General features: G+C 45.4%; 3 protein-coding genes across 3 annotated transcripts in view; 2 read left to right on the top strand and 1 right to left on the bottom strand.

The window, feature by feature from the left end:
* Positions 1-40, bottom strand: part of AK88_05166 (uncharacterized protein) — a gene marked incomplete at both ends in the record, with an annotated part of 5827 nt that extends 5787 nt beyond the window's left edge. Inside the window, one exon of the mRNA XM_012482768.1 lies at positions 1-40. This exon is cut by the window's left edge and continues 12 nt beyond it. Within this exon, the coding sequence (XP_012338191.1) occupies positions 1-40 (40 nt within the window).
* Positions 41-933: 893 nt separating this feature from the next.
* AK88_05165 (uncharacterized protein) lies at positions 934-7253 on the top strand (the record flags this gene model as incomplete). Its single annotated transcript, XM_012482767.1, has 3 exons — positions 934-6687; positions 6800-6865; positions 7023-7253. 3 exons carry the CDS (start codon positions 934-936, stop codon positions 7251-7253), a joined length of 6051 nt encoding a protein of 2016 aa, XP_012338190.1.
* A 1347-nt stretch (positions 7254-8600) lies between these two features.
* On the top strand, positions 8601-9917 carry AK88_05164 (uncharacterized protein; the record flags this gene model as incomplete). The annotated part of the gene is made up of 1 exon (XM_012482766.1): positions 8601-9917. The coding sequence occupies one exon, from the start codon at positions 8601-8603 to the stop codon at positions 9915-9917; it is 1317 nt and encodes a 438-aa protein (XP_012338189.1).
* Between the last annotated feature and the right edge of the window lie 83 nt (positions 9918-10000).

Below are 10000 nucleotides of genomic sequence, written 5' to 3'. Positions count from 1 at the left end.
TCGACAGGGCCCCCGATTCGCTGTAGGCCCTCTTGTGCATTTCCGCTGTGGGGCAGGGCGGGAAGGGAAGAAGAGCCGGCTTCCGGGCATGGCAACGGGGACCGACTTGGGGGCAAGTGCATATCAGGGGGCTGAGCAGCGGACGCTTGACACACGCAGGTGTGAACGCTGCTCCGGTGATCGCCGCTTAACCGCCGCTTAACCGCCGCTTAACAGCATAGCGGAGAACGACCCACGGGTTCCCCAATGTGCACTTTTATAATACACAGATGAAAAGAGAGGCGCTACAGCGCAGCGCAGCGGCGCGGTGAGGAATCTCCAATAGGATAATTTTCTCTCCGCACTTGCAAGCTCTTTATACATTTTCCATATGTATCCACGTAGGGAGGGGGAGAGAGAGAGCATAGTATACCAAGTAGGAATTTTTTTTTTTTTTTTTTTTTTTTTTTTTTTTTTTTGCGACCTCCTGGGCACGTCCAAGTGGAGTTCCACGGGGGTGTTTCCCTCTCTGCTGCTTCATCTGCATCGTCTGCATGACTCAACGCGGAGAGGAATCCCTCGTGTGGGAGCCAGGGCAAGGCATTTCATAGAGGCAGCGTCGGCCGGGGAGAAATAGAAGGGACCCCTTCTTTTCCCTTTGTGAAGCTCGCAGAGCAGCTGTCAAATGAGCACCCACAGCGCACGCGACTTGCATTCGCGTGAGTTCCTTCTTGTCACGAGGAAGGGTTTCGCCCCCTTTGCAAGTCTTACACTGTTAAGGGTGGGGGGAAAGGTCTTTGCCCATTGGGGGAGACGCACACGGGGGGGATCCAAAAATTGCAAAATTGGAAAATCCCAAACGAGAGGATAAAAGTTAAACGTTAGAAAAAGGGGGGGGGGGAAGACAAAAAACTCTCAAATGGTTAAGCAATTGAAATGTTGTGGGGGCTTGAAATGGAGGGGGTAGAAGACTCGCTGGTGAGTGCTTCCAACTCTAGGGGAGCCTCTCCACCCCTAGACATGGGAGATGTGGCAATCCCTTCTACCATCACTGGGGTGAGCAGGGATGAGCAACAGAATGCTCAACTGGGAGAGAGTCCCCCAGATGTTTCTGCATTGGGTACCCCCTCAATGGATGAAGAAGACAGATATGAATTTTTAAGTTACTCAAATTATTTCTTCTTAGAAGAACAAAATAACGTGAACACATATTTTGAAGTGAAAAACGTTTTAACAAATACCAACCCTACATTAACAAGCTTTTTCAAATACATCTCCCTCCTATCTCATGTGATATATTTTGATAAAGTGGAAGAAAAAAAAATGCTAACATCTTGTGATGTACAAAACATTAATGACATTTTACTAAAAAATGAACAAAGCAATATCAATAGTTGCACAGTTGCGTACAGCTGCATCGTCCTCCTTCTAGATGTGATAAAGTTGAGTCCCCATGCGGGAATAAAAAATTATGTCTATTGCCAGCTAGCCAAAAATGCACAAAAAATTGAGGACCTGTTTTTTTCCATTTATTCTTTTCAAAAGGGAAAGCATCGGGATCATTTTTATGTAGTTCGAAAAAATGAAGCCATTTTCATAAGTGACTTCGTAACTTTAAATGTTATTAACTTACTTAATGCGGAAGATAAATTAACAAGGAATTATGGACTCAGACTTTGTCTCCTCTTTTGCCAACACTTGAGTGGATGTAATCACCTTGTCCACATGGTTTTGAAAATCATTTTTAAAAAAATTAATTTTGATGAATTCTCTTTGGCTCTACTTGTCCTCACACGGTGGACTCCTTTTCTCTCGCATGATGTTCTCTACCACGTGGTGAGAGGCCTCTACCACAGCGCGATGGGGCGGTCACGTGGCAAAAGGGAAATACCCACAGCGGGGAAGAACACCATTTGTGTGCCTATCACTGGGGAGGGAGACCGACCAGCCAGTGGAACCCAGACACAGGGCGGGGGAAGTAGCCAGGAAAAAAATTGGGAAACCTATTTGGGGGAGAAGATCCACCAACAAAGGGATGTTGAGGGATCCCCTCCAAACGGATGTGCCGATGCGGAAGTGAACAAAGCCTCCAAAGGACCCATCCTGGACAACCCTTTCACGTTCACCATACTTATGTACCTTTCAAAAATTGCAAATAGAATGAACAACATGGTGCCCTACGTAAGTTATTTTCTTTTTAAAAAATTTTGGAAAATGATTAATAATATGCTGAACGAAGAGGAACATGTCTGTACAAGTGAAGAGACAGCCATAACTATTCTCCGTGAATACTTCCACAGCACAACTGTGTTGAGTCATCAAAATGAGTTTCTTAAAAACCTTCAAATTATCTCGATTAAATTTTTGTTGATGGTACCCCAAACGAGGTTGATGAAGCGCAGACAGATAACATATTTCGCTCTCAAAAGTTTGTTATTTTTGATCAAAAAAAAAAGCATTTATGTCTTCCCATTTGTGGATGACACATCGGAGAGAAGAAATGCATTCGACCAACGGGTCAACAACTTCCACTTTAATTATTTCTCCTTCGTGTCCACTGTCAGGGAGCACGAATTGGTAAGCTGGCTAAATCGTCTGTCGCTCTCTCGTGACGACAGCTCTGCCCTCTTCATGTTTGTGAAAATTGTGTATCAGTTTTTTAAGGCAGCCAATAGGGGAAATTACCTGACCCGTTCAGGCAGAAATGGGGATAATTACCTAACCCGTTCAGGTAAAAAAGGGGAACCCATTTCTCCACTCCCTGATAATCACTGCAAAGAAGAAAAGGCAGGTGAAGTGAGCGCAACGGATAGCCATGCCAACCGCTGCAAAATGAACTTCTTACCCATTTTAAGTCGAGCGCACAGCGAGCCGTTTATTCAGAACTTTGTGTGCACCATGAGGGATAGTCTCCCCAGTGAGATGTTTCACGCGGACAGCTCCCCCAAAAAACATTACAAGTTTACACACGATTATGAAATGGGGGAAAAGGAACACCTGCCCATAGGAACCGCAGCAGACCATCTACCCAGTCCTCCCCGTAAGGAAAATTCTGACCAATGCGATGAAAAAAAAAGATCAAGTTACGAAAATAACAGCGCCGGTGGAGAACACATGGGGCAATTCTGCTTCACCATAACGTTGAGCGATAGTGCCAGAAGTGAAGATAGCGGCGGTGGCGACTCCACCGATGAACACTTTGCACCGGGAAGCATGTCCCACATGGAAAAGCGGGCGGGGCGCGATGAACAGAAAAGGGTGGACCTCTTTTTTCAGAAGTTCGTCCACGTGGCGAAGGAGAACGAGCAAGCCAGCGACATTAATGTGAAGAAGCTGGACATAACGCTGAAGATAAGGGGAAGGATTGCGTGTAGGGGGGAACAACATCAGCAGGAGCAACATGAGCAGCAGGAGAAGCTGAAGGAGGATCCACAGGCAGAACGAGGGATCCACCCACCCAAGGAACGGGCTGACCAAGCGCAGGGAGAACCAGTGAAAAGGCCCCATCCTAGAAGAGAAAGTAACGCCCCACCAAAGAGGGAGGACGGAACGGTACTCAACAGTAAACAACCCACCCCCTACACTGATGATAAAGCGGAGGAGGACCCAGGAAAAAGCTCACTGAGCGATGCCATTAGCGAAATAAGTAACGACCCAAACAGTCCATCCAAGCAGAACACCATAAAGAATTCATTGTACACACAAGCTAGAACAGATAAACGAGGGAAGCTTGGAAAAGAAAATGTCTTCCTCTACTGCTACAACTGGCTACAGAAAAATAAAATAAGACTCCACAGTTTTGTGCAAAAGGATAAATTAAAGTACTTCAATTTGGGGGAATCCTTTTTTGCCCAGTTTAAGAAAGCATTTTTAAAAAAAAAAAATAAAAATAGCATATATAGTACATATAATAACCGACATTGGGACCGCAGGGGAGTTAACAAGACACATGATTTTGGCCAACTTCACCACGACGGTGAGGGATTGCCATCGGGAGAAGATATTCCAGATGATTCAATCCTATACAGAGTGATGTTTATAAGGTTGTTGTTCTTCCTGTGCAGACATAGCGCTGACCATGTGTCGACCAAACTGTGCATTTTAAAAACGCTTACTATTCTTGGCCAGTATATTCTATGCGATGAAGACGTGCGGGACTTTGTTAATCTGTTTAATTTTTTTTTTCAATTTTTTGTGTACAATAAGGAGGACTCCAATGTGGATAATACCCCCCTGGAGGGGGTGGAGAACCGTACAGCCATCGGCGAGACATGTCGCACGAGCAAGAGTTTATATGGCATGGGTAGAGGTACCCACATGGGGGACATGTCCAATTTTACCAACAGGAGGGGAAGTAAATACACGCATAGTGGAACTCACCTCAACCGTGCTGATGGGTTATACAAGGTCAGGGAGATACGGGAGACCATTACATCTTCCGACTTGGAAGCTCACGAGGAAACAAATTTTGACCTCTTCTTAAGCGATCTGTTGCAGTACAGATTGAACGATCGAGCTTGGGGCAGCAACAACTGTGCTCCCTATCAGCAAAGCGATGCCTTCAAAAGTGCCATGCAGACGTGCTTGCTCAGTGTAGCCGCCAACTTAGGGAACTGCACAAATGGACACCTCCTGAACTGCCTTTTCCAGTCATTTTGCAGCAACGAATTTGTTCCAGTCTTCCACCTCCTCTTTACACTCCGTGCGGAAAAAATTGTGCACATTTTGAGGGACCCCTTTTTTTATTTGCTGATAGATGGTCAGGAGACAGAAGAGGATTATTCTGCCCATGGCAAAGCAAACGACAAATATGGTATGTCGTCCAACCACTTAACAGAAGAGGTGAAAAAAACAAAAAAAAAGACTTCCCTCGACACACTCGTTAGCCATGATAATGGTCGCAGTTGTGTTTATTTTCTCAAGCGAAGTAAATTTTTTCAAACCTTTAACATTTGCCAGCGTGAGGATGACCACCCAGCTAGCTATCACAACATCAGACACCTCTTTCATTTAGCCCTCGTCAGTTACGGGAAGGGCGAAGAAGTATCGACGGCCCTGCGAAAGAAGGTTTACGTTTTTCTCACCATATTAAATCATATATTTTCGTTTAAGGAGAAAGCCACACCATTTTGGCATGCCGTCAGGGGAACTCACCAAAAAAAAAAAAAAAAAAAATTATGTACAGGTCAGGTAAATTTAGTAGGTGATGGAAACCAAAATGGAGGGAAACGTGTGGTTTGGGGTGACACGCGTGGCCAGGCGGAAGCGGGTCAACGTCTTCCAGAGGGAAGTAATTCGGGCGAGTCATCAATTGCTCAAAAGACGCTGCCCCGGAGGGACAACAGTGGCAGCGGTGGTTATAGCGGTGACATGGGTAGCAGCTATAGCAGCTGTAGTAACGATAGCAACTGTAGTAGTGACACCCCCCCATCCACACACGCCTCATCAGACGGCCAACCCAGCTCGGCGGAACGGGACCACCCGTCCGATTGCAGCTCCGTTTCGTCCATGTCGAACAAGTCCCTTCAAAGGAAAGTGCAAAACATGTACAGAAAGTTACAACACCAAGAAAGAGTACAATCGGAAGAAAATATCCAAGTAGCCAATTTAAAAAAAAATCAAAGTTCCTTTTTTTACCTGTACAGGGCAGGTAAATATTGCATGTGTGCAGGATTTTACAAACATGGATATGCTATCTTGGGAAAATTGTTTGTCCTGGCAAACATTGGAGATGTAAAGTTGTGGTTCAAAGCTTTATTAAATTATTGTAACTTTTTTTGTCGAAAGAGGAAGAAGTCGTATGGGGATTGGAAAACTTTTTTAAGTCCAACAAAATATTTACTTATCTCTGAAAAGTGCCTGAAGGAGGTACGTATTTTCCACCAAAATTTTTTTCTTTATGGCTTTTTTGTGAAGATACAAATGAACATTTACCTAGCTGTAGAAGATTTGCTAACTCTTGTGAGTGACATTCGGGATGAAATAAATTTCACGCTCACTTATTTTGTGTGCAATGTAGAAAGGATTATCACTTCGCTGGTGGAAACTACACTGGGGATCCTAACCCTTGCTGGCATCAGGCATTTGTTCGCGGGGTTGTCCAAAAGGGTCCTATTTCTTTATGTCGTTTTCCTCAAGTCCACGTTCGTTCTGTGCTACTTCTTGCGGCACAAGGTGATCCCCTTTTTGTTCCTCAGTCCGTCCTGCGTGCTGAAAGCACCCCCCGTGGATGATAGCGATGCAGACAGCGACGGAAGTAGTAGTGAAGTGAGCGGTGAAGGGAGCGTTGAAACGGGAGGAGAACGCAGAGGGGGAGGACACCAAGCCGTGTTTAACATAGGCAGCTGCACACTACACGACCTGGTGCACTTTTACTTAAACAAGAGGAAGATAAAAAGAATGCGAAACAAAATTTTCACAAAAGAGGTGACAAATACACAGGGGAAGAATTTTCCAGACGTCTTCGACTACGTAATGACCCTATGGAAAGTGGCAGCTTCCAAATTTTTTTTTTATGAACATGTTCAGAAATTAAAGGAGCTTTATGGTCAGTTCTTTAAAGACGGCATGGTGAATAAAAAAAAAATTTTGTCCTTCATGAAGGTGTATTTGGAAGTTGTTTACCGTATGGATTTGCCAACCCCTCCTCGTGTTTTTTCATCGGTGGCAGTCCCCTATGTTACCAGTTCGACTTACGTGTACAGATCGGTGAGTATAGCAGACGCGGTGGTTTCCCCTCAATCTGTCCGACCCCACTCTTCCCCTTTGTATCGTAAGCTTCATTTCGAATTTTCTCTCTACCTACCGCCTCTTTTCGCAGATCAAAGGAAGAGCACCCTGTGAAGTGGAGTCCCTCAAGTGCGTGGGTCAGCTGGTCTCCCTCAAGGTAACATATATAAAGAGAGGCGATATATATATATATATATATATATATAGGGGAAAAGAAAGGACCCCTTTTTTTGTGGTCTCGTGCATCACCCTATGCATATATAATGTTTCACGTCCTCCCTTCCCCTTTCTCTCTCTGTCCCCTCCCCCTTTAGGCTGCCTCTGTGCGAGAATTCCACTTTTGTAACGTAAAACTAATTTTAAAAAATAAAGTCCTCAGAGAGGTCAACGTAAGAAGCCAAGGAATCAACGTCACCTACACGGCCCACATTAAAATGGGAGAAGATGAGTGGACCCATTTCACCATTTTTTTAACTCCCCTCGATAGGAAAAAAAGATTGCTTGGTCAGGCAAAAGCGACTGTTTTTTATTTTAAATATGTGTGACGTTTTTTTTGTGACGTTCGTTTGTGACGCTTTTTTGTGTTACGTTTTTTTTGTGACCGTTTTTGCGACTTCTTGTGGAGGAAAAGGCGCTCAAATGGGACACAGTACACATGCGTTTATAATAGCATTACTTTCATTTTCTTTCCTTTTGTCCCTGTCCCCTTGTGTGGGGGGGATCCGGCCATCGGTAAATGTCCTTCCCAACGTCACGCTTCTCTTCCCCACACGAGAGTAGGTTTTTTCCTTCCCTCACTTGTGCGTGTCCCATTTTTGCCACAAAAGTGGTTTGACCCTCGGCAAGAGAATTAGTGAAGGCACACACACCCTGTGCTACATTTGTGTTGTTTGTCTTCCTCCACCTCTCAGTGAGTGCATCCATTTGTCACAACTCTTAACCCGTCGTGGCGTTTTGTTTTTGTAAGTAACAAATCTGTGTCATTGTTTAAAGAGGGGTTACTTGAAGTATCGCGGCGGGGACCTCACCTCTCATGCGAAATTGCCTCGTTTTAAAAAAAAAGGAAAAAACTGATTGATCGAACGATTGAATGATCCAATGCGGAGTTGGTGGAAATGTCATGACTTACCCCAATAGTGATATGATCATCACGGGATGACACGCCGATCTGCGTCGCATCCTCTGCGAGGGGACGCAGATCGGCGTGTGATAACTCTTCCCCCGGGATAGTGCAGGTTGAGCGTTGCAGATTGAACGTCGCCCACCAAACGTCACGACGAGGGCACTTCTTCTTTCCACTTTTTTCCCCACTCACGCTCTCACACACACATACACATACATACACAGCTGGGAAGATTTATTCTTCTCTCGGCAAAAAAAAAAAAAAAAAAAAAAAAAAAAAAAAAGGAATGCCATAATATTTTGACCCAGGGAGACAAGTAAATATTGTTAAGATAGGCCACCAACAAGAGATTGCTGTTTGGGGAGGGGAGAAAATTCACAACGAAGGAAGAATTAAAAGGGGGAGAAGGCGAGCAGACGGACACATACCTTTCAACGGAAAAGGGGGGAAACTAAAAAAGGGGCTTGTGGTCCAACTTGTTCCTCCCGGGAGTGTGTATAAAGGTGTGTACATGTCACGTAAGTTCGGCTGAGCTATCAGCTGCGATTTCACACATATGCTTTTTCCCCTGCGGGAAAATTACGGAGGCACAAAAATTTGCTCATCCATTAAGGTTAGTTCGTCTCCGAGGAGGAAGTAACACTGGGATGGACTGCCACCCCCCTGAGGTACCGTCTCTCATGCCTCTCATCCTGCATGTGGAATTGTCTCTAACTGCTGCGACCTTTGTTTATGCAAAAAGGGATGCTCCGACTGGGCGGACAACTAGATGGTAGGGGACGAGGGGGTGAGCGGCTTTCGCGGCGTGAGTGGTATAAACCGCGTGAATGCCGCGCGCCGTGGCGGTAATAACGAAGATGAAGAGGAGGAAGAGGAGAGAAAAAGAAGGAGCCTCTCCCCCCACACCAAAGATGACACCACCCATTCGGAGGAAGATAAGCAAGACGAGGGAGGACCGTCTGCTGCCGTCTCGACCTCAAAACGGACCATTCAACTCTCCATTCGAGGGATCAAAGTGGACAAGTTGAACTTGAGGTCGTTTAGACGCAAGAGGGAGGAACAAAAAAAAAAGCACGATGGAGAAGATGGCAGAGAGGATGGAGATGGCGCAGATGGCGAAGATATACTCGCCGCCAGCAGCTCCACCTGCACGGAGCTCTTGGATGGCCGCTTATTATTAAGTGGATACGAATTCGCATCAGATTGTGAAAATTTGAAAAAAAAAAAAATCACCCACATAGTTAATGTAGGAGGGGAAGAATGCCCGAACAAATTTGAAGACACATTCTCATACAAAACATATTACGTTAAGGACGACTTGCAAGAAGACATGCTTTACACTCTTCTAGATGCAACTCACTTTATAAAAATAACGCTAAGCAGTGATGAAGGAAATATAATTCTTGTGCACTGCAATAAGGGTATTTCCAGGTCCGTCATCGTAGTTGTATTTTTTCTCATGACCCATCTGGAGTTATCTTTTGGCGATGCGTTTGACTTGGTGAAGAGACGGCGCCCTCTGTCCAACCCTAACTTGAGCTTCGTCTCGCAGGTGCTGCGCCTGTTTGGCTTGCGCAAGCGTCTGAGAAGTGGCGCCAAGGACAGGGCAGATCTGATGCACGCCACCACGACAGTAGCTCACCCCCCTGGGGAAGCAACGCTCATTTTTCGAATCGATGGAGCAGGTAAGGCACTCACGCTGACCAACCTGATGAGTCTCTCCTCAGACGAGGACGCCTGCACCAAATCTAACAACCCACGTACGAAGCTCACACAGATAGATCAGCGATTTAACTACGTGTTGACAAAGGACTTTCGCGAATTCTACTTGTTGCTGCTTGACCCTATCTTCGAAGATGTGTGCACACCCCTCCTTGAGCGCTTTGCGCAGATATGCGGAGCCTTTTTTCATGGTGGCCGTGCCGACTCGACCCAAACTATTGTTCGCTCCGACGTCGCCCACCTCATGCAGCAACTTCAATTGGACATACAACTGTTTAGCTGCCTTCCCTCCAACGACGGGACGTACCTAAAGCTGCAACACGCGTTGCAAGACGCGCGGCAGGGGGGGAAGACCACTCGATGATCTTTATTACACCCTTCCCTCCCCAACTGAGTTGATGTAATTTAATTTACCTTGTTAATTTTTTTTTTTTTTTTTTTTTTTTT

This window comes from Plasmodium fragile, assembly GCF_000956335.1.
Source record: "Plasmodium fragile strain nilgiri unplaced genomic scaffold supercont1.98, whole genome shotgun sequence".
Taxonomy (NCBI): Eukaryota; Apicomplexa; class Aconoidasida; order Haemosporida; family Plasmodiidae; genus Plasmodium; species Plasmodium fragile.
Note: the sequence above shows the minus strand (reverse complement) of the source record. Positions and strands in the feature narration are given on the sequence as shown.